Below are 23,891 nucleotides of genomic sequence, written 5' to 3' on the forward strand. Positions count from 1 at the left end.
CTACAAAGTAGTTTTTCCCTTTATCCAAGACATCCAACTCCATAGGATCGTCTCTACCTCCAGCTAGCTTAACTAGCATTTCTCCAAAAGGGTTTCCTTCCCCAAAAGGGTAAGCACAGTGTCTTTAGAAGTCTCTAACTCAGCCTGGAGAGATATAGAAACTATCAGAAGTGGGTATTGCTTGAGCTAAGAGTTCTGAAGAATGAGTAAGAGTTAGTGGAATCTCCCACATCTCTCCAAGCTCAAGTAATGACTGTCCCAACTGCCCCCAAAGCCATCTCTATCACAGTTTCAGCAGCTGGAACAGGAAATTCCTTATAGACATATGCAGTTAATGTATTGAATTTCACATTGGAATCAGGAATGTGAGATAAGGGAAATCTGTAGATTAAATATGAACCTCAAGTTTCTGAGTCAGTGTAATCTCCCTTGGACAAGTAGTCCCTTGTTGAGACTCTGAGAGGACAGAACAAAAATTCCTAGTGGTAACTGGTAGTTCTGAAGTTGAGCCAGCCTCATGAAATTCTGGATCTGTCTCCCAAATTTTCCCCCAACTCAAAGGTACTTCTGAAGAAAACAGTTGTTTATAGAGCCCCAGCAAAGAAAAGTTAGATTTAAACCCTGTTCTCTAGAAACTTTCACATCAGTGAAAGAGACATATGTACTAATAATTTCAGTACAATATGATGAGTGCCATATTGGGATGTATTTAATGTGTTATGGGCCATACAGAAGAAGTAACCCAATTCTTTGGGTAACTGGGATAACTACTGAAGAAAAGATATTTGAACTGTAGCTTAAAGGATGGATAATGTGGGGAAAGGTAGGGACGCCTGGCTGGCTAAGTCGGAAGAACATGCAACTCTTGATCTTGGGGTCATGAGTTTAAGCCCCACATTGGGTATAGAGATTACTTAAATAAATAAATAAATAAATAAATAAATAACTTAATTTTCCCCCCAAAATATAAATAAATAATAAATAAATAAACAAATAAGCAAGCAAGCATGTCATTGTACAAGCAGATGTTCAAATAAAAGGCCAATAGTTTGGTGTGGCTGGAATCCAAATTTAAGGAAGAGGGAAGGGGACAATGTCACAGGTAGGAGGGGACCACCCTGTTGTCTTTCACTAAACACTTTCATAAGTACCCTGTGTTTTTTAAATAACATTCTTCCTGGTTTGTACTTCTTGTTCAATGTCTGTTCTTTGCAATATTCTTCCTTAGTACTGGGACGTCAATAAATACTATCTAAAATTAATAACTCAAGAACAAATGTAAGAATATCATTTTTAGTTGTAAAAAATAACAAAAACTAAAACTAAATAATAACAAGAACTAAAGTTTAGTGACTATCTAAAGAAAGTGGGACTATGTTATAGGGTAAAGGGATTTGAGAGGAAAAAAAATTTTTTTTAAAGCTTTATTTATTTATTTGACAGAGAGACACAGTGAGAGAGGGAACACAAGCAGGGGGAATGGGAGAGGGAGAAGCGGGCTTCCCGCGGAGCAGGGAGCCCGATGCGGGGCTCCATCCCAGGACCCTGGGATCATGACCTGAGCCGAAGGCAGACGCCTAACGACTGAGCCACCCAGGCGCCCCTTGAGAGGAAATTTTTATTTAATTTTTTATATTCTGTTTTGTTCAAGTATGTTTTCATGTGTATGCAATGTTTTTAAATTAAAATTTTTATTGAGGTTAAAAAAAAACCTTACAGTAACATGAAGTTAAAAACAAACTTAAAGTGCCCAGATCTTAAATGTATGGCTTATTAAATTTGTATACATGTAAACATCCACATAACCACTATCCCAATCAAGTTATAAAGTATTTCCAATTCCCCAGAAGATTCCCTGATGCCCCTTCCAAGCCAGTACTGCCCCCGCTATTCTGACTTCTACCACTATCATTTAGTTTTGCTTGGTTTTCACTTCATTTACATGGAATTATACATTATGTACTTCTTTAACTTTTTTCATTGATATATAATGTAGTGAAGTATACTGATTTAAATGTTAGTGCAATGAATCTTTATATATTTCCAGAACCCCAGAAGATTCCCTTATGCTTCTTCTCAGTTAAGACTATTCAGATACTAAGATAACCACTATTTTGAGTTCTACCACCATTGCTTATTATTCCCTGCTCTTGAGCCTCATATAATGGAAGCATACAGTATTGTGGTGGTCATGGAGGATTTTCTTTAAGAGAACCTGCTGCAGGAAGCACAGTTGACTAAGAGCCCCTACCTCCTGCCTTATAGATCTCCCTCCTGAGATCAAGCTTTCCTGGGCTGCTTCTAGCCAAAGGCTGAGCATGGGTGTGGATATTAGAGCCTGGCCAATCCTGCCCGATGGGGACTCCTCCAGTAGACCACTTCTGCTCAGGTCTGAGCAAAGAGACTCTCAGAAGTGCCCTGCAGTCTGAGACTCTTCCTACTCAATCCTCCCCTCCTTCTCTCCTTTCATAGGTTTTAGACCTGCATTGAAGCCTTGCCATTCCTGCTCCCTTGCCCTTTATTCTTCACAGGCTCTTCCCTTACTAAGACTTTTGCACATCCAATTCTGTTTTGGCACCTGCCTCTCAGGGGACTCAAACATAAATATGTTCTTTTGTGTTTGGATTTATCTGCTTAGCACTGTGCCTGTGAAAGTCATCCATATTGTTATGTGTAGCAGTAATTTGTTCTCTTTTCTTGCATAAATATGCCACAATATATGTATCCATCCTAAAGTTATTGGACATTTGAGTAGTGTTCAGCTTGGGGCTCTTAAGCTCATGTTTGTTTGTTTTTTTAAGATTTTATTTATTTATTCATGAAAGAGAGAGAGGCAGAGGGAGAAGCAGGCTCCCAAGGAGCAGGGAGCCCGATGCGGGACTCAATCCCAGGACCCTGGGTTCATGACCTGAGCCGAAGGCAGACGCTTAACCATCTGAGCCACCCAGGCGCCCCCAAGCTCATGTTTTTGTATATGTGTGTCTTTTGGTGGAGACATGCACTCCTTTCTCTTGGCTATGTGTCTAGGAAGTGGAGTGGCTGGCTCATAGGCATGTGTTTAGATTTAGTAGATACCGTCAAACAATCTTCTAAAGCAGTTCACTCCCAACAGCATTTATGAGAAGTCCTGTTACATATAATATTTTTACCAATCTAAAAGAAAAAACAACTTGAGTACCAAAGACAGAAATCAAATTTGTTATATCATCCTAGCTTCGTGTTTAAATTACCATTTTAGACACTGCTTCACAGGAAGACTGTTAACGTAGCCCCAAATTGTTAACAGTGGTTATATTAGAGGAAGAAGGGGAGATCACCTTTGACTTTGAGATATATTTGAAATACTTTACAACAAGCATATATTTCTTTTACTTTTAATTACCTTGTCTTAAAAAATATTAAAGAGAAAAGGTTCATGATGAGAGAACAGCATTCTCCTCCCACACTCCCCGCTCCCCTCAGGCCCACACCTCCCGGCTAGAATGCCTTTAATTACCTTCTAGTTTCCAAAGATGTGTTAGAATCTCTCTTTTTTTTAAGATTTTATTTATTTATTTGAGAGAGAGAATGAGAGATAGAGAGCACGAGAGGGAAGAGGGTCCGAGGGAGAAGCAGACTCCCCGCTGAGCAGGGAGCCCGATGCAGGACTCGATCCCGAGACTCCAGGATCATGACCTGAGCCGAAGGCAGTCGCTTAACCAACTGAGCCACCCAGGCGCCCAGATGTGTTAGAATCTCTTATCTGCTGCCCCGTTCTCTGTATCATTGTGTGTTTACATCTTTTCTATTGTTTTACTTTATTTAGTGAGGTTTCAAGAGGGAGAGAAAATTAATATGACCAATCTGCCACTTTTAGTCAGAAGCCCATGCATACAATCCAGGCTGATTTTTGGACATTATCATGTAGGGGAAGTAATGTATTGCAAAATAGTCGGCTGTTTGTTATAAAGACACTGTTCTGGTGACGGGGGTCGGGGGGGGTGGGGGGGAACTGGGGGTCAGGGATGGCCTGAGAGGGGAGCACCCAGAGGCTTGTGGGAAGAATGGTTCAAGGGCTAACAGATAGTTAGGAAGGCACTGAGGTCAGCTTCTCACCCAGCTGCAGCAGGAGGGAGAGAGCAACATAGAGGGCACAGAGAAGTCGTGCGTCAGGGTCCCAGCCCATATCATGGGGCTGCTCACTCCAGTTCTGCTCCAGGACAGATCCACCTGGAAAGAAACACACCAGACTGTAAAGCTAGGAACAAGGAAACATACCAGAAATGGCAAATACTTGGCCACACTTCTTGATCCTGGGTGGTGGCAGATGTAGTAATCCATTATGGCACTTTTCCCTGCAGATCCTGGAAAGCCTTATACTCTCTCAACATAGTGACAGGCACTGCTAATCAGTGTTGGCACTGTCATCCTGGGACTAACAGTTCCCCCCCACCCCGCCCATAGGCTAGCAACAGAGTCTAAAAAGCCCACCCCAAGTTGTCTTGGAAACCAAGTGTTCCAGGGAATTGCCACAGGCCAGCTGAATGGATGCGAGCTGACAGAGAGCTACGAAGTAGGAAGAACTGTACCCTGGGACTTCTGAGTCCCTTGAGAGCATGGCCATTCACTTCTGCTATGACCCTGGCCCTCAGCCCAGGCTGTCTTACCTGGTCCTTCAACAGGGGCAGGGTCCCCTTCTCTAGGGCCTCAGCCACGAGATGCTGCTCCTCAGACGCTCTGGAGGCAAAAAAAGAGGGTGAATAGGGTGGCTGGCAGAGAGGAGAAGCACACAGTGGGACAGGGCTTCAGTGTCTCATCAGACCTGGGACAAGCATCAGAAGGAGTTTCCAGAGGGCCCCTGGCAGTGATAGATGAGTTATTCCAAATGGGCTCTTGCTATGGCGCCTGCTTCCCTCTTAGCCTGCAGGAGGTCAGACTGTGCCAGGAGGTAGAGGAGGCATCCCCTAATCCCTGGCCTAGGGAAAATGCCAGGTTCTAAAATGTGAAGGTCTATCATGCACAAAATGTAAAAGGCAATGTATGGCCCCTTCCTCCTAGGATTTGAATCCCCACAGACTCCTCTGCTCTGCAATTCGTCCACACCAGCATACAGCCACATCCCTCCTCACTAATCAAAGCATCCAGGATATCCAGAATGGGTTCTGTATGTGCCTTTACCAAGAACCCAGCAGCATTGAAAAGGCTACTTATGAGAAGACCCGCTAGACCCTCCATCTCTAGATGAGTCTAGACCCAGACAGAGATCAGGACCTCAAACACCTAGGGCCAGCAAATGGGGGAGATGAGCACCAGTCTCACTTTAGCAGAGAGTGGCAACTGCCCTCTGAGGCAGCTTAGCACATCTTTTTGTTCCTTCTCAGTCAGATCCTAGAGGCCTCTCACCATGTCCTGCTCCTCCTTCATGTTTCTGAAATCCTCTAAACTCAAGGACTTCCCTGTAGAGACAGCAATTAAGAGTTCGACTTACCCTTGGGGCGCCTGGGTGGCTCAGTCTGTTAAGCAGCTGCCTTTGGCTCAGGTCATGATCTCGAGGTCCTGGAATCGAGCCCCACATCAGGCTCTGTGCTCAGTACAGAGTCTGTTTCTCCCTCTCCCTCTGCTTCTCCCCCTGTTCATGTTCTTTCTCTCTCTCTCTCAAATAAATAAATAAAAATCTTAAAAAAAAAAAACAAACTCGACCTACCCAGCCAACAAGCTCCATTATCACCAAGGCCCCTGCAGACCCCATTCTTCATGAGACCACTTTTCTGTCTCTTTCCTTCTTCTAATCTTTTCCTGTTAAAATAAAGCATCCTTCTTCCCAGACACTGCAAGTCAAAGTTGTCAGAGCCTGGAAACCCGAGGCCAACGTGCAATCCAACCTGCTCCAATAGGCAGGGTTTTTTTCCTGCCCACACCACGGTTCCCACCCCCGGGTGCACCCTATCCCATTCTCAACCCTAAGAACCCTATAATTCCAGGCCATTTGTTATGCTCTTTTAAAAAACAGTATCCTTGCCCATTCTGGAAGGATGAACAGAAGGCCTAGAAGCCACTCACCTTCTGGAAAGGCTTTTGTGTTGCCCAAGAAACAAATTATCTAAACTAGTGCCAGAGAGAGAGAGAGAACCAGTTCTCAGAAAGACAAGTTCTTTCTCTGTCTCTGTGATTTCCTCTTTCATGTCTCTCCCCAATCCTTACACTCTGCCCCTCACCAAAACAAAAAATGAAAACAAACTCAGAAAGAGATAGGCATTAACACCTCTAGCTAGGGAAGGATTTGTATCATGGTGGGGCAAATCCTGGGTGTCTGAGCAAGGAATCTCAGTCCTCCTACCCAGTCCTGAGCCCTCCCCCTTCCCTGGAACTTCCCCCTACCTTCAAGCTCACCAGGGCCCCTCCAGGCTGACACAGAGCCTAGCTGAACCTCCCCCCAACCTCCCCTGCCCCCACCAGGCCTTGCTTACTCATTGTCCCCAGGCTGGGGAAGATGAGCTGCTTTACTCAATAGCCCAGGACCCCCTTTAGGAGGTTGGTCGCTGACCTTTGGTATTAGGAGAAAAGAGCTCATACTGATTAATCCCTAGGTGCTTTGCGTGGTTATCTTGCTAGATCTCCCAAACAATCCCCGTTTTACAGATGAGAGAACTGAGATTCAAAACAGATCAGTAGGGGCGCCTGGGTGGCTCAATGGGATGAGCATCTGACTTTGGCTCAGGTCATCCCAGGGTTCTGGGATCCCCCGCAGTTGGGCCCTCTGCTCGGTGGGGAGTCTGCCCCTCCCTTTCCCTCTGCCCCTCCCCCTGCTCATGTGCTCATGCATGCAGGTACGTGCTCTCTCTCACTCTTGTCAAATAAATAAAATATTAAAAAAAAAAAGATCAGTAGGTAAGCCAGTTTCACAGTGTACACAGTAGCAGAGCTGAAATATGAACCCGCATCTGACCCCAAAACTCATGTTTTTTCCACTGTTGATTCAATAAATATTTATTGAGGACCTTTTTATTCCAGGCACCGTGGCTCCTGCCTTCCTATCTCTCAGAAAGGGAGGCAGACAATAAGCAAAAAATCCCCATGTAATTATGAACCGTAGGAAACGCTGAGAAGCAAATGAAAACAGAGCATCACATGAGAGTAACAGCGGAGGGACTTAGCAATGCTACACACACTTTCTTGGAGCGAGAAGAGAAGGCCTAAGAAGGCCCAGGAGCAGTTGAGATTGCTCAGGGAGGTCTGGAAGAACAGCTGAAGAGCCTGGGGTCTGGGCTGGCATCCCCCGACCTACCGTGGGTGGTTCAAGGCTTGGTTCGCTCGCAGGCCCTGCCCCCCAGGGTCCTAACCTTGCGTTCACCCGGCTCCACAACATACACAGCCGTTCACTTTTCAGGGTTTCCTTCCTTGCCGTCTCCAGAATCTCTGTCACCAGATAAAGGTCTGCTCTCATTCTCCGGATTGATTGCAACAAAGTGGGGAGTCTTCTCCTCAGCTTCCTGGAGGGAGCCGAGCGGGGGATTAGAGCTCAGGATCCCAGGAGCCCCACCTGCCAGTGACATTTCTCCCTCTCCTTCAGCTAGTTCCTATTTGAGATGGAGGGTCTCTGAGGCTGGAAAACCAAGGCACATGGCACCGCATCATAGTTCACTGTACCCACGGTAGGGGCAAGGAAGTAGGAGGTGGGAAGGGAACTCAGTAGCATCTCTGGAAGATTATAGTGTGCCAGCACCATGAGATACTCCCCACATCGTTTCGCTGCCCCCTCACCACAATTCTGTGATGTAGGCAGAACTGCACCCATTTCTCATGAGGAAATTGAGGCCTAGAAACAGGTTGTGAATGGTCCAGGGTCACACAGCTAGTAAGTGTAGAGTTGGAATTCAGACCCTAGTCTGTATGAGTCCAAAGCATGGGCCCTGCCCATGGCACTGAGACAGGCATTTTCCCAGGTCATAACACCCACTTCTCTGAGATGGGGCTCCAATTCCTCACGTTGGTCCCTGGGGCCTGGCCACACTGTCCACAGCCCTGGGCTCCAGAAGACATCTTTGATTCCATAAGGATATAAAAATAGCTTCATGGAACTTCATCCAAATTTGCAACCAAAAGACCCTCAAGGAAGACCTACATCCTTGCCTCTGCTAAACTCCCTCTACCTAATAACCTCCCCCTAATTCTTTATACACACACCACAGAGCTTCATTCTAGAAACAACAGGCATTCTAGAAAAAACTGAGCTCCCTTAGAAAAACTCCAAAGACCCCTCCCCAGCAACACTATGGTAGGGAGGGGTAGTTCAAAGGACCAGTAAAATTTCAGTGTAAGCCTTTCACTTTTCAATTAAAAAAGGAAAACAAAAGGCATCACCGCACTCTAGGAGGGCTAGCCCTGAGCAAGGCTGAGTCTCCTCCCTTGAGCTGCTCCACAGTTTCCGACAACTTCAGCAGGGAAAGAAAATACCCACACCAACAACAAAATCCCTGCTGAGGGGGAAGGCTGGTGATGTCCCTTTAAGTCCCTTGGAGGCACCATGCCCAGGGCCATCAGAACCTCTGTGGCGCTCTGTGAGCGCCACCCTGGTGGGGTGGGGTGGTGGCACTTTCTGTGCAGGAAACGTTCTGTGCAGGGGTACTTTGATTTCATTGCCCTTCATTTCGGCTGTCTTACTGAGCACCTACTGCACGCTGGGGATAAACACAGCGGTTAGTGGAGCCAGTCCCGCCCAGTCGCAAGCTGTTCGTACTCCACTGAGGGAGGCGGCATGGCTTGCCACAGGCGGAGTGAAGCTGCACAAAGCACAGATCTGGGCAACTCAGTAGGAGAACAAGGAGAGTGGCCTCTTGAAACCAGCAGGTTTTGGTCCAAGTCGGAGGAATCAATCACCCTGGAGGCTAGCAGGATGTGACTGAGGTGGGGGTGTCTGAAGGTTTCCCGGAGGCTGATCCAGAAAGAATGAGAAGGCTCCCTGAAGGGGTAAGAGGATGGCAGGCTGGAGTGAGGAGCGGGCTCGGGGAGGGTTGGGAGTAGGGCGTTGAGGGGCTGCACCGGCCGGGACACCTTCACCTCAGATGCCTGCAGTGCTCCAAATGGGCGCTCCCCCTCCTCCTCCTCACGCTGCCCAACTCCAGCCTCCCAGTGCTCAAGAGAATCCAGATATTGTTGGGGTATCCGGGGCTCCAGTATCTTGACTCTCTGCTTGTGGGACCTATGGAAGGCCCCTACAGTTGTTATTTCTTTGGGCAGTTTCACTGTCAACATTCCCTTTGAGTCTACTATGTCCAGAACTTGGAACTCAGCCTTTGGAGTTTTCTGGGAAGAGAAGAGTAAAGGTCATGCTGAGGCTGACCCGTACAGAGGAGGAAGAGCTTCTACTGCTGGGGGGCGGGGCGGAAGGGCTGGATCTCCATAGAAACACGCATTTTGGAACTGGTGGAAACGTGACAGAACTGGCAACAGTGCCTCAAATCAGTCCTATGTATGTGACACTAACGCCCGGGCCCATTTGTTTCTTGAGCAATGTACAAGTCTGCACGTACTTTGTCCAAGAGGAAAGAGAAACGAAATGTTACGCACAAAAACAGTATAGTATGGAGAAGGGGGAAAAAGGCTAACTTTACAGGAGACAAACTTTATTTTTTTTTATTTTTTATTGTTATGTTAATCACCATACATTACATCATTAGTTTTTGATATAGTGTCGGGAGAGAAACTTTAGATAAACACCACGTCAGCCAGGTGACCAAGGTCAACACCAACAGTGATCAGTCATGTTGATAGCACCCCTTGCTATGACGCAGTGGGAATGGCACTTTACCTCCATGGTCTCCCTCCCCAAAACCCATTGCCTCCATCTAGCCGTGAGAAAAAAACATCAAGCAAGGGTGCCTGGGTGGTTCAGTTGTTAAGCGTCTGCCTTCGGCTCAGGTCATGATCCCAGGGTCCTGGGATCGAGCCCCACATCGGGCTCCCTGCTCAGCAGGAAGTCTGCTTCTCCCTCTCCCACTCCCCCTGCTTGTGTTCCCTCTCTCGCTGTGTCTCTCTCTGTCAAATAAATAAAATCTTTAAAAAAAAAAATCAAGCAAATTCCAGTAGACAAGCATCCTACAATATCCCTGACCAGTCCTCCCGAAAACTGTCAAGGTCATCAAAAATAAGGAAAGCCTGAGAAATTGGCAGAGCCAAGTGAAGCCTCAGGAGATGAGATAACTAAAGCTAACGTGGTATCGTGGATGAGATCTCGGAACAGAAAAAGGATATTAGGTAAGAACCAAGATAACCAAACCAGGAGAGATGATGGACTCTGAAAAACAAACTGAGGTTTCTGGAGGGGAGGAGGGTGGGGGGATGGGTTAGCCTGGTGATGGGTATTGAGGAGGGCACATTCTGCATGGAGCACTGGGTGTTATGAACAAACAATGAATCATGGAACACTACACCAAAACAAATTATGTAATATATGGTGATTAACATAACAATTAAAAAATTAAAAAAAAAAAGAACCAAGATAACCAGAGTGAAGTATGTGGACTTTAGTTAACGGGAAAACAAAACAAAACAAAACCCTATGTACACTTTAACCATACCATCAGCACCATATAGTTAAAAAATAATCTTTCATTAGTAAGGGTTTTTTTTTTTTAGTTTGGTTTCACCTCTGCCTCTGAATTTTTTATGCAAACAGACAAGACTTTCCCTTAAAGGAAGTTAACTGACTTAGTTGATTTTTTTCTGTACTTAACGCTTTCCCCTGCCCATGGAGAGTAATATGATCATGGCAAAACATCCGAATCCTAGTTTAAAGTGTTTTTTTCTTTTCCCCTGTTTTCAATGAACTGGTCATTTAGCAAACTGTTTTTTGTTTTTTTGTTTTTCGGTTTTTTGGTTTTTTTTTTTTTTGAGAACCCGCTTTTAGTAAATTGCCTCTTGGCAATTTGCTTCTCAGAAAATTAACTCAGAGTCTTTGAAAAATGATAACCTTGAAGTTTGCCTGAAGCCCCTCGCTTTCTTAACGAAACCCCACTTGTGGAAAGGCCCACCGCCTCCAAGTAATCTGGGCCCTGCTCTTGGTGACATACGGCCCTGCTCTTGGTGACATACGGCAGTGCCTGGCACATGGCAGGCGCTCTAAAACTGTACAGTGGTACTCTTCAGATTCTTTTCCATCTCTTGGTGAGATCCAGAGGGGCTGTAGCAGAGATGTCTGAGCCGGAAAAGTCCTCACCCTCAGGTGTGAGACACTGAAATAAGTCTCCCAGTGAGGGCTCAACAGCACTTACCCTGGGGCTTCTGAAATCCAAAAAAACTGAGTTGGGAGGCAGGGGGATGGAATAGATTCCTCTATAAATCCTGCAAGTCCTTAGGGAGTCCTGGTCACCTACTTAGTCATGATCTCCAGGGAATAGGAAGGATAACAGCCAGCAGCAGGAGGATGGGGCTGAACTGTGACTGCATGCTCCTTCTGCACAGCCACTGTGAGAAATGGTTTACCTAATTTGTCTCATTTGATTTTTGCAAGTCTTCTCAATTTGACAGATGAGGAAACAGACTTAGACGGAGAAAGGAACTTGTCCAGGGGTCACCCAGCTGGTAGGAGGCAGAGCCAGGCTTAGAAACCAGGTGCTCTCGGCTCTAAGGCCTGTGTCCTTTCTTAACCACTAAGCAAACTGCCTCAGTTTATTTACCCATCTAAATGATAAACATATAAACACACCAGAAGACCTCAGCTAATTTAAAAGTGAATTATTTACAAAGGGGAAAACATGGGAAAGGAAGACAATTTAGGAATAATTGCCAATAAAAATAAATTTCCACTAAAAGAATAGGGGAAAGTTCCTTTCTCCCCATGCATATTTTTTTGTGCATTTCTTTTTTTTTTAAGATTTTATTAATTTATTTGACAGAGAGAGAAAGACAGCGAGAGAGGGAACACAAACAGGGGGAGTGGGAGAGGGAGAAGCAGGCTTCCCGCTGAGCAGGGAGCCCGATGCGGGGCTCCATCCCAGGACCCTGGGATCATGACCTGAGCCGAAGGCAGACGCTTAACAACTGAGCCACCCAGGCGCCCCTTGTGCATTTCTTTTGTGCATTTTTTCAAGTTTTTATTTAATTCCAGTTAGTTAACATCTTTTGTGCATTTCTTACACTGAGGAATATGGACATGTGCACACAGGACATATGTTCTAGAACATACAAGTTCTCTGCTGGCTGGCTGCCGTGCTTGCTGGCAATGGACAGTTGACAGTGTGCTAGATAGAGCAGGAGTGGGCAAAGTCTCCTGGCTGGCCATCTCTTACCCCTCACCCTGACCTCGGGGCCCAGAACCCAGCTTATCAAACAGCCCTTCGCCCTTTCCTCTCTCCAGTATGTCCTCTAGGGTGAGGTCTGTCCTGTGGTACTGGTGCCCCCAGAAATTTCTCCTCCCCCTCACCAGAGAGCAGCAGTGAAATCTGTCAGCGTCAAGGATGCTTCTGACAGCAGTCATATCCCCTCCAGCATCCATCTCCTGGACCACAACTCTTGGGATTTCCTCAACTACGCTCCATATTGTGCCTGGACCAGCCGGAGAAAAAGAAGCTAATATCAGTTTGGGGGAGGGGGATATTGGTTCGGGTTTTTAAATCTACCTTTGGCAGCCTGGGGTCAATGAAGACCCAAAAATTCTAGAACAATCAGGACTTGGAATTATTTGCCTTCCCTGTTTCTAGACGGTGAGGTGGTCACTACACACTAAGGAGGGTGACCATCACAAATGTTAGATTCTCCTCTGTCCTTTAGAGAACGCTTCTGGAGGAAAGATGGAGATTACCCCAAATGGAAAGGAGAGCAAGACCTATTTTCTGCATCTCCCACAGCCGAGTTGCCCTTTTGCTCAGAGGGGCCTGAGGGGTAGGAAGGCAGGCTCACCATCTTCCAGCTAGAGCCCCACCAGTGTTGGTGAACAGAGGACCCAGGAAGGGGTGCCAGACCTCACATTGCCAACCCCAATGATTACTTCTTCCTTTGGCTCTGACTCCTGGGCCTCCCTCCCTTGCTGTATTCTGCAAGTCAGTGGCATGGGTGTTCTTACCCACCGTCTCCCAATTAGATAGTGGTAAGTCAGCCTCAGAAGGAAACAAGAGACAAAGGATGGCGTGTAAGAGCGGCTTGGGGGTGGGTGCCCTCGGTAGCCCCTCCATCCCCAGGTCCTGTCTCTTCAGTTACTGGTCAGCCTCTGAAGGGTTCCTTTACTCTGGGTAAAAGAAAATGAATCCCAAAAGCCCACCTGGGGCATCTCCCCCACCCACTCTCCCCTTCACCCACTCCTGGTCTACAATTGGCCCCTGTACCTCTCTAGTGCCCCATGTGGGACCCTCCATAGGCCCATTACCAGTGCAGCCTGCCACATGCAGCTGGTCCTTCCCTGTTTCTACTCAGCAGGAGCTCTTTGTCCCCACCACAATGGACCCTTCAGGCGCTCTTACCTCCAAATCCTTCTTTTTTTTTTTTTTTTTTTTAAGATTTATTTATTTATTTGAGAGAGAGAGGGGCAGAGGGAGAGAGGAAATCTCAAGCAGACTCCCCACTGAGTGCGGAGGCTGACGCAGGGTTCAGTCTCACAACCCCGAGATCATGACCTGAGCCAAAATCAAGAGTCAGATGCTTAACTGACTGAGCCACCCAGGTGCCCTGCCAAATCCTTCTTTCTCTCCCCTTCCATCCCTCTGCAACTCCTTCCTCTTGAGATCTCTTTCCCTTTCTTCAGGCTCCTCTGCTTTCCTCCTGGGGCCAGGACTCCCCTCACAAGCTTTCTGGGCTCCGCCTCCCCATCCTACCTACTTCTGGCCGCCTTCCCCTAAGTCCTTTCTGGCTGGCCCAGGCACCTACTCACCCATCATGGTGGCCAGCTCTCAGCTCACTCTCAGCCTGGGAATTCTTCTGGGTGCCCAGAAAGGCAGTGCCCAGGACCCACAGGCCCATCCCAGGGGCCACTCACCTCAGCTGCTCACCAGGAATGGCGGCTGTGAGACTGCCCTCTGTAAGATCCCTGCACAGGTGCTGGCCACTGTGTCTCAGGAAGCCCTAGAAGGGAACTGAAAGAACGGGAAAGCTGGGTAGGGCTAGGGGCCCCACCTCTCGGGCGTTCAGATAAGCCCTGTTTTGGCTGGGCTGGAGGTAGATAAGGCTAGCCGTAAGAAACTCTTCCTTCCTCTTGGACTCAGGGAGCCAGGACAGAGATACCTATGTATTCACCTAGTACGTATTCGAGGTGCGTTTGGGCCAGAGAATGGTGCAGAAGGAGGCATACTGGGCCTCCAATCCAAGTGCAATCCAAGTGCCAGCAGGCAACGGCTGTGGCTGTGCCGGGCATATGAGGAGGGCGGTCGAGCTGGAACCAGCTACCAAAATGCCATGCTGTGGTGGGCAGGGCTGGAGACCGAGAGCAAGAGCCGCTGACCGCTGAGGGGAACAGGCCGGCCAGCAAGGAGGACTCGGCCTCCCTCCCAGCCTGGGAATTCTTCTGGGTGCCCAGAAGGGCAGTGCCCAGGACGTGCTCCCCCATAGCCCTCTCGGAGATGCGCCTCCGCCTGTGTTCTCCACCCACCTCTGTCTCCAGGCAGAGGCCTCTGGCCCCCAGCCCTCAGTCCTCAGAGATAACCACAGAGTGAGCCTGGCCTGTCTTCTGGGCCCCGCTCCGAAGCAACGTTTAAGGCGATGATCCTGGTAGTAACAACAGGAATCATGCTACTGTGGCTACCTCACATGAAGTACTTACTAGGTGCCAGGTGTTGTGCTAATCCTCCGAACAGCCCGGACACGGATTATCCTTCTAGCACAGAGGAAGAAACTGAAGCTTACAGAAGTGAGGCCACGAGGCCGCTAAGTGGCAGAGCAGGATTTGACCGCAGATGATTGTTGATGTGCGCCAGCCCCTCACCCTGACTGCACTCCTGCAAGTGCATGGAAGCTCCCAGGGCACCCCCACCCTCACGACTGGGCCCAGGGGGCCGTATCGCTCCGCCCAGCGCTGTGTGGGCCTCACTCGGTGCACTTGGGCAAAGACCCCGCGCTCTTCCCAGCACCCACTCCAAGGACACTGACGCTGGCCCAGAGCCAGAGAGGGGCCCAGACTGCCCGGGGCGGCTCCTCCCTTCTACCTGGGATCCAGGAATAGCACCTGGTCCTGCAGAGAGAGCACACAATGAAAGGCCCAGAAGCCCAAAGATCAGAGTTCCTTCACTAAAGGGCTCCCTCCTTTCCTGGCCCTGTGAGCCTAAACAAGTCCTGGAGGCTTACCTCCTCCCTCCCCAACCCCCCACTCACTCTCTGGGGGCGGTGGCCAGGAGAGGAGGCACCGGTTCCCCTGAAGGCAGAAAGGCGAGGAGGAAATGCAGTGCTCCCAGGGAGGGAGCACTGAGGGAAAAGAAGTGAGAACAGGGGAAGGCATCCTGAGGAAAGGACTGGGCACCCCTCGGGACTCGGCTTCATTCACGAGTCACTGATCCCCTTCCTGGCCATGACAGCCTGGCGCAGCCAGCCCCAGGAGACCGGAGGTGTAAGTTCAGACAGAGGAACCGGCACGAAGATCAGAGAGCAGAACCCTGCACTCTGGCCTGCAGCTGCCTCTGCCAGTTCCCTCCCAGCCCCTCCGACTCGCTCTGCCAGGGACGGCAGGAGGGCGGCAGCAGGAAGAGCCGCAGCCCCAGAGCCCCGGCCTCCATCTAGGCAGAGGGGCCCAGATGCTCACACACTGGCCTCAGCAGGAGCTGTGGCCCAATCTCCTGCCCTCTCCCCCGGGGCCCTCCAGGAAACAGCCAGACTCAGGGGAAACAGAAACACATTGTCCTTTATTTGCATTTCTCAGAATACTGTACAAAGGGAGTAAAAATCCTATTCACACATTGCTTAGAAAGATTTTGAGGTGAAAGTTCCCTATGACACATGGGGTGGGGAGCAGGGGAATCGGGAGGCAGGAAACTGGACCAATGACTTCCCCTCCTCCCTCAGGGCCCTGGGAGGCGGGGCATGGGCACCCACACCTTTTCAAAAGTAACCCAGACCCTGGTCAGATCAAGCAGGGGAGAAAGCAGCCCCTCTCTCCAGCCCACACTCAGGCCCCTGCCCCACATCTCCCGGCGGCAGCTGAGGCGACAGCGTCCGCAGGTCACTCCTGGCTCCTTCTGCTACCCTGCCTGGGCAGGGACCATTCTGTGGCCCACGCCCCCCGTTTGGGGGTGGCCCCAGAGCCCCACAGGTACACGCCACACAAGAGGCCCTGCACCAGCTCCAGTCTGCATGAGGAGAAGGCGGAGGATGCAGAAGAGCCCTACCACCCATCACATGTCCCAGTTCCCCCACACCCCTCACACTAGCGCACAAGGCAGTGTCACACTGGACCGGTGCTAGCGATGACTCACAGGCCTCTTCCACCCCTCCGCACCCCCCACACTGACGCGGGAGCTCCCAACCCCCCACAGCCTCCTGTCGTCCTATTATCACCACCAGGCTGTGCGGCAGCCCCTGAGCCTGCCCCATCCTGTCCACTTCCCAAAGACTGAGGTTAGGTCTGGCTTCTATCCCCATCCCCCTCCCTTACACCAATCTCTGCTGCTGTGTGGCCCCTTCTTTCATGTCTCAATTCTCCATCCCCAGCCCTGCCCCAACTGCCCTCCCCACCTCCACCAGGGCCAAGATGAGAGTGGACGCAGCCCCCTCACCTCTGGGACCAGGCCATCCACACCCAGCCCCACCACCCCTCTCCTTACCCTCCCCACTCCAATCCAGTGCCCAGGGTGGGTGGGAGGGGAGCTGCCAAAAGCATGAGACTTGCAATAGACAGTTCTCTACCCAGAGGAATGAGGCACCGTCATGCGCTTGCTTTCATATATACGAGCACACACTGAGTGTCATCCTAAAGACTTAAGAATTAAAGTGAAACCATCCAGAAGCTGTACCGTAACCCCCTGCTCCCCTTGCAGGGGTTAAAGTGCTTTAGCAGTCTGAGGATGAGCAAGTGAGCAGGGGATTTCTCTTGTCCCAACCTCACATGTCTGCATTCAGCCGGGAGCCCAGCCCATTCCATGACTGCCCCCACGAAGTCTCTATCCAAAAGGCAAAAGGAAACGATCAAAAAAATCAGAAAGGGTCAGAGACCTGGGGGGGTCCACCCGAACCCCACTACAAGCTACTTCAAGTCGGCTACCGGGGGAAGTGAGGAGGGAAACTAGGGCCCAGAGGCTCAACCCCCATCTCTAGCAGGATCCAGAGGCTCCTTCTGTCTTCAGCATCACAGCACAGGCTCCTACTCCTCCCCCCGCCAGCCAGACAGGGGAAGGGGCTGCGCCCTCAGTACTTATTGATTCCAAAAATCCGGACTCCGTGGAGCTGGGGCAGCTTGGGGATGAGCACACTCATCAAGGACACAGTGTTGAGGATGAAATGGATCTGGTCATACTTGGTATAGAAGCTGGTGAGGAAGTACCTAGGTGGGAAGGTTGGGAAGAGGCATAAGACTCTGTTTGGAGGACCCCTTCCTCCCTCACTCCTGGGTGGGGAGTGGCAGATCCTCACAGCTGAGGAGTTATGGGAAAGACCCCCAGAACAGAAGCAGAGTGGCAAGATCACCCCGTTAAAGAGGTCCCTCCCAGCCCAGTCCCCATGCTTGACCCCAGGTCTGTGGGCTTACATCACTGGTAGGCAGGAAGGCCCATTTGGTGAAAGACAGGGCCAGGGAGGCGCAAGGCCTGAGCCCAGCAGAGGACCCGGGGATACTCCAAAGTCCCTTCCTCCGCCCATGCCAAAAGCCAGAGCCGGCGGCAGGTTTAAGCCTGGCAGGGCCCAGGGTTCCCCAGGCCTTGGCCTGCCTGCTGGCGTCCTTCTCTACTGAAGGCACTCACAGCACGATGGGTGTGATGGTTAAGAACTTCCGAGACGCTGTGAACTGGACCCCATAGTCCATCTGCTCCCAGTGGGTTAGCAACCTCGCCTTGCCCTGGTCCGGAGTCTCAAAGGGTGTCCCCTTCACCGTGTGCAGGAAGATGTACATGCCCTGGAGGGAGGGGCCTTCGTTAGAGGACACAAAAAGCAAAAGGCCCTCCAGCTCAGCTCCTCCACCCCAAAAAAGTGGGCTCTGGGTTATGTGGAGCCGCCCTCTGAGGGGCAGAGGGCTGTGGGCTGGAGGTCAGGATGGAGCAGCTGGGAGCCTGGCAGGAGACAAAGGGGACCCACTGGGTGAGAGCGCAGGCCTGGCATGAGGATAAGGCATGGGGAGAACTTAGCTGCAGAAATGCCCCTCTGGCCCAGTGTAAGCTTCCCTGTGCCAGAGAGCTGGGGTCGAGCGGATGGCCCCTGCTTGCCTGCCAGAGTACAAGCTAGCAAGTAGGGGCCAAGGGAGCAGAGGGGCTGGAGATCTGGACTCGGGAGAGGGGCATTTCTGTGCCGGGCTGGGCGCCTGGGTCCGGGGGACTCTCTGGAGCCCTTAGTACAGCTCCCAGCGGCCCTCCCTCCAGGTCCCCAAGCCACCCCATGCTGGAGATGTGCACAAATCGGCAGGTTGTCATCCTCAGAGTGCATGCGGCTGGAACCCAGAAGTCGGGGGGGAGGAAGAGATGAGAGGTGCGTCCGGGCTCCGGTGACAGGTGTTGTCAGCACGTCACCCTGACATCTGGCCCACGTCTGGGGGGGCTCCTCCGACTCCTCAGCCCCACCAAAGAGCAGCCCACATGGCCCGGGCAGGCAGCAGGCAGGCCCTCACCATGTTGTGGATGAGGTTGGTGAGGGTCCAGACAACAGGGACGCTGACAAAGGGGATGCTGAGCAGCACGACATGGAGAAGCCCGATGGCCAGCACGTAGGACAGCCAGATGCCGCGGCTGTTCATCACCCGCGTGTTGGGGTTCACCTCACTGTGCGCCGTGCCCACATTCATCCTGCTGCCCCTCTCGTGCCGCTGCTCTGCAAACAAGCAGCACGGGTGAGACAGGTCATACCACTTTCCCTGCCCCCTCACGCCACCCAAATCCCTCAGGGAGGGAGGCTCTGCTCTCCCCAGGAACTCCGGGCAGTTTGGCTTTGATTCTCAAGCAAGGAGGCCCAAGAAAGGCTGGGTGGACTTAACTCCATTCATTTCCCACTGCGCTCGACTGGGATAAACACCAGGCCGCCCCACACATTGGCCAACCCGGACGGTGCCCCTCCAGGCACTGGGACTGCCTGGGTGGATAGGTCATCAAGAGGCATCCAGCCCAGAGCAAAGAAACCACTGCCTGTTCCCCAATCTCATCTTCCAGAACATTCCCAGGAGGGCCCTCTTCCCACAAGGTCCAGGGGAGGGAAGAAGAGGCCTATCCCCTCAGAATCACGCAACATAACCCCTCTGGACTATCTTGCTGAGGGCCTGATATGGGGCATCTCCTATCTCTGAGCTCCCTGCACCATTAGAATGAACAAAAGGGGGTGGGGCCCATGAGAACAGGCAGCAGTAGATGCAATATACAGGGGTCATTGCTTCTACCCTCTCCCCTAATTGTCCAATCCTGGATTTCTCCCAACCCTGATCCAGGAGAACTGAGTGGAAAGAGGGAGAGAGGGAAAAGAGAAGACAAAAGACTAGGGACAACCTCTACCCAGACTTGAGGCCTTTTTCTTGGTGACACAAAACAACCCAGGCAAGATGTTTTATCCCTTTGACAGCCACTCAGGCTAACCCTTGTGATGCCACCCACTCTGCTGCCAAACCACCAGTGCCCTTTTCCCCAGCATTGGATGGGCGAGGATGGAGAACGCGGCCAACATCTACGGCTCCCACGAGTCGCTCAAACCCACAATAACACGCCTCTCCCAAGGACATAAAAACCACCCCTGCGGCCTGTCTCCTGCCCCCTTTCCTCTCTGCCCAGCCCAGCCTCACCTCAGCCTCTTTCCCCAGCACCTGCACCATGCTTTCCTTGCCCACCTCCAGTAGCAGAAGTCCTGCAGCAGGAGGTACCAGAAGGGCTGCCCTTGATGCCCCAGAAACAACACAACCCAGCTGCATTTCTGGATGCACATAAGGAGGGGAATGAGCAGCCCCTTGTCTAGAGTTCAGCTGTCCCCAGATCCCCAAGGGCCCTGGAACCAGTGGGAGGTGGGAACAGACTGCCTTTGTACTGGCTCACCTCCCTAGGTGAGGGCAGGTCCTGCCTGATAAAGACCTTAGGTCATCACCATGGAAACAACCCTATCTTTCCTGGGGGTGCAGAAAGGGGTCCCGGATGGGGGCATCCGGAAAGTACCCAGAAAGCCATCTCCCTCACCCTGCTGCAACAACCCCCCTCAGATTCCGCTGCTATCTATCTCTGGCTAGGATCACAGCCAAGCCTGTGTGGGAGCCAGGATTCTCAAGGATCAGTTCCTTACTTCCAGAATAATGAGAACAAGTTTCCTCTTCTTAGGGAGCTCTAGGCTAAGAGACCTCAGGGGAAATGTGACCCACAACACACTTCCCAACATGCAAACATGTGTGAGATGACCCAGGGTGCATCCTAGAAGTAATGCTCCTGGGGCCCATCAGCTCAGCCCATTAGGCCGGATAATTGGGCCTAACAGAAACCCAAGGAACTAGAAAACAGGAACTGGCTCGGTTGTTTACCTTCCCAGGGCCTTGGAGCTTCAGTTGCCCTAACACGGCTCCTGGGACACATACTACGCAAAAGCCTGGGGCGGTGGGGAGCTGGCTAAGAAGTAAGGCCTCTGAAGGACTTACTACTAAGGAGAGAGGCAGAGCTCCCCAAGTCTGACCAGAAACTGCTGTCCCTCCCCATTTCTCCCTAACCTAGATAAACAAAGGTGTAGGAGTGCAGAGACCTGTAGCTGTCCCTGGTATTTTGTCTAGCAGTACCAAGGGCTTTGCTGAATCCCAGATCATCCTACACTTCTTTCTTGCTGAGACAGGGCATCCAATGAAGATCAATGAATCTAGGAGGGGCCTAGACTTAGGACCTAACTGGTACCCTCGGAAGCGTCTTCCTGAAGACCGAACACTAGTTGCCCTGACAGCAGAAATCCCAGAAGACCCCACCAAAAGACAGAAGAAATCAAGAAACTAAGAAAACGATTGGCAGCCAGAAAGCACTCTTAAGGCTTGTGTGACTAAGGGTACATATCACTTCCATTAGTAAAACAAAACAAAACAAAAAATCCAATCACCCCTCACCCAGAGGAAAGAAATGGGGAGAAGAGCCTGGCAGAGGCCGAGTGAGTCTACAGCGGCTGAAGCTGAAAAGTTCTGTTGCCCTAGCTGGCAGGGGGCTGCCCTGGCAGTGCCTGATATGGTTTCATAACCTGCCTCAAACCAAAGCCTGCAGCAACTCCGTTCTGTTAACTACTTTCATGCTGGTAGCTCTTTTCTACTCCTTCCCTCCCTTCCTCCCCCCCCCCCCCCCCCCCCAGCTCCGCACACAAATATCCCTGCCCAACCTGTCAATCTGGCACCTAAGCCTGGGCCACAGTGCGCCCCAGGACAGCCGCCAGGTGAGCGCTTCCCATTCTTTCCCCCAAGTAAGGGCAGCCCTTTAAGCAGCAAACCTTTTGCCTTCTAGAGGAGGAGCACAAAACATCCAAGCCCAACGGGGAGACCCTGGCAGCATTCCACAATGCCATTTTCATCGTGCCCACCGCCCAACCCGCAGGGCCACAGTCGCTCACCTCTCAGCTCGGGCCCTGCCTCCCGGACTCGCGAGGGCCGTGGGAATGGAAAGACGGCGAGTACCGGGGCGAACCCCCACTAGCTGGGGAAGAGGGTGGAACGAGGAGGTGGAGTCTATGCTATTGTTGGGTTTTTCGGCGCGGGATCTCAAGCAGAAGAGGGGCCTCCCGCTCCGCTCCCCGGCCTGGGACCTCGCACTCGGAGCCCGGCCCGGCCCGGCCCGGCCCGAAGCCCCACCCCCACCTCCACGCGTTCACCCAGCCCTGGAGGCGGCCAAACCTTTATCCCCGAAGCCGAGCCTCTCCCCGCCCCCTCCCCCGGCCCGAGCACTCCTCCCGACACACTAGACTCGGTCTCCCCCCCCCCACTTTCCTCCGTGGGCATCCCTTCGGCTGATGCACCTCCTCCCACCTCCGCTCACCCTGCCCAGGTCCCCTTCAGCCCGGGGCGCTTCCCCAGCAGCCCCCACCTTCTTTCCCGCGCCGCCTCTAGCCCGAAGAGGAGGCTCCCGGTTCGGCCACCCCGAAGCCGCTCCCCCGGACTCACCGTACAGGGCCGGCGGTCTAGGGCCCAGGAGGGGTGCCCGGGGGCCGGGGCCGCGGGTGCTCCAGCAGCTGTAACAACCCGCGGCGGCAGCCACCCCGCTGGCAGCTCGGACCGAATCAGCGCCCAGCTCCAACCCCCATGACGTCACCGCCCAGCGCCGGCCCGCCAGGTGCCTCCTGGGAGTTGTAGTTTCTCCCTTGGCCCGCGTACGGGCCCGCCCGGTGCCTCCTGGGAGTTGTAGTTTTCTCCCCCCCTGCTGCAGTTTTGGCCTCGCTAGAGCGGCAAGGCCAGACGTTTCAATAGCACGCGAAACTGACCTCAGATGGTATTGCTCTGGCGTGTAACAATTCCTACTTTTGCGTCCGCGCGCTTCAAGTGCGGTTTACTCTTGCCTGGTTTTGAGATCAGGAAATTCAGTTTTAAGTGACTTGCCATAGGTGCCTGCTGGGTCCCAGTAGGGACCAAAACCCGGAGATTCTGACCCCACGTCAGAATTTTTCCATACACCTCGCTGGCTCTGCCCTGGCCATATATTGGCTCCACGAGAAACAGACTAGCCGGGTCCATTGCCCTGGCAGGCCCTCCTGGAAGCTGGCTTCTCACAACGTTGTTTAGGAGCAGAGTCTGGAGGGCAGAGAATGCAGCCTACGGACACCGTTTGTCCAGAGGCTGGCTACCCTTCAGTTAACTTGAGCCAGGCTGCCAGCCCACATCCTCGACCACCCCACATTAGGCTTCAGAAGAGGCCACGTGTCTTGGGAAGACTCCATGATAAATCATTAGGAGCCTGAATTCTAGTCCCAGGTCAGCCTGTGTGGCTTTGGGTGGGAGGCTCCACCTCTCTGGGCCACAATTTTCTCACTTGCATGTCCCATAGTCAAGGGCACAGATTTTATTGCCAGGCCAGCATAACATAGGCACTCCTTTACCAGCAGTGTGACCCTGAGCAAAGACAAAAATGTCTTCATCTCCAATTCCACATCTATGAAACCCTATCTCCAAGGTTGTGCGAATTCAAAAGAATGTAGGTAAAGCACCTGTTGCGTTGTAGGAAGCTATTCTGTAGGAAGTTGAACTAAATGGCCCTGAGGTCTCCTGGGTCAGTCCCACTCTCCATGTCACCAAAAAGGCCTTGTTTCAGTCATTTTCACTGCCCCCACCCAGCTTCTGAGTCCACTCTGAACCGCAGGGCTGGAATAGCAGGGTCAGATGACGTCATGACATGCCAGCCTGACTGGCTGTAAGCACAGCCTGATTGAATGTGAGGGGCCAGAAAGGAGAATGCTGGCCCAGGGAAACTGGGGAGCACTTCCCTGAGACCTCACCTGCCCTTCCCCAGGCGACTGCCAGGAAACAGTCATCACAAAACTGGAGGGGGCCCCCAGAGGCACCTAGTGGGAAGCAAGTGGATATCTGAAGCTCTCAGAGCAGGAGAACAGGAATCTTCTCAAATATTTCCAGGGCCAATGGCCAAAGAGCGCTCATCCCAAGACTTAAATAATCACCCCAGAGTCTGAAAAAGTTCTACCTTATACAAAAATTTCTCCTGCTTCGTGGGAGCCCCTTTTTTGTAGTCAGCCTTCTGAAGACATAAGCAAACAACTGAGAATTGGCCTTTCTACAGAAACCTCCCAGCACTGAGGCAAAAAAGATGTCTTATTTTTTCCAAAGTGAGCCTGCTTGATTTTTTGACTCTTCTCTGGAATTCTTC

General features: G+C 51.4%; 2 protein-coding genes across 8 annotated transcripts; both read right to left on the reverse strand.

Moving 5' to 3' along the window:
• Window positions 1-3,603: 3,603 nt before the first annotated feature.
• On the reverse strand, window positions 3,604-14,043 carry GSDMB (gasdermin B). 3 transcript variants are annotated; one of them, XR_003515324.1, is made up of 3 exons: window positions 13,946-14,043; window positions 4,647-4,716; window positions 3,604-4,209 (listed from the first exon to the last, which is right to left on the reverse strand). XR_003515324.1 is itself a non-coding variant. In XM_027567790.1 (3 exons), exons 1-3 carry the CDS (start codon window positions 13,927-13,929, stop codon window positions 4,084-4,086), a joined length of 285 nt encoding a protein of 94 aa, XP_027423591.1. In that variant the 5' UTR covers window positions 13,930-13,964; the 3' UTR covers window positions 3,604-4,083. The 3 variants fall into 3 exon arrangements, 1 of the variants encoding a protein (XP_027423591.1); XR_003515323.1 differs by lacking the exon at window positions 13,946-14,043 and adding an exon at window positions 5,468-5,523; XM_027567790.1 differs by having other exon boundaries at window positions 13,841-13,964.
• Window positions 14,044-15,777: 1,734 nt separating this feature from the next.
• ORMDL3 (ORMDL sphingolipid biosynthesis regulator 3) lies at window positions 15,778-22,313 on the reverse strand. Of its 5 annotated transcripts, none has more exons than XM_027568120.2 (4): window positions 22,181-22,313; window positions 18,704-18,903; window positions 17,847-17,998; window positions 15,778-17,431 (listed from the first exon to the last, which is right to left on the reverse strand). In XM_027568120.2, the coding sequence occupies exons 2-4, from the start codon at window positions 18,875-18,877 to the stop codon at window positions 17,296-17,298; spliced, it is 462 nt and encodes a 153-aa protein (XP_027423921.1). In that variant the 5' UTR covers window positions 18,878-18,903; window positions 22,181-22,313; the 3' UTR covers window positions 15,778-17,295. The 5 variants fall into 5 exon arrangements, with proteins under 5 accessions (XP_027423921.1, XP_027423924.1, XP_027423923.1 ...); XM_027568123.2 differs by having other exon boundaries at window positions 18,704-18,898; window positions 22,181-22,311; XM_027568122.2 differs by having other exon boundaries at window positions 22,104-22,230.
• Window positions 22,314-23,891: the final 1,578 nt, after the last annotated feature.

This window comes from Zalophus californianus, chromosome 16 (genome assembly GCF_009762305.2).
Source record: "Zalophus californianus isolate mZalCal1 chromosome 16, mZalCal1.pri.v2, whole genome shotgun sequence".
In the NCBI taxonomy this organism is placed as follows: domain Eukaryota; kingdom Metazoa; phylum Chordata; class Mammalia; order Carnivora; family Otariidae; genus Zalophus; species Zalophus californianus.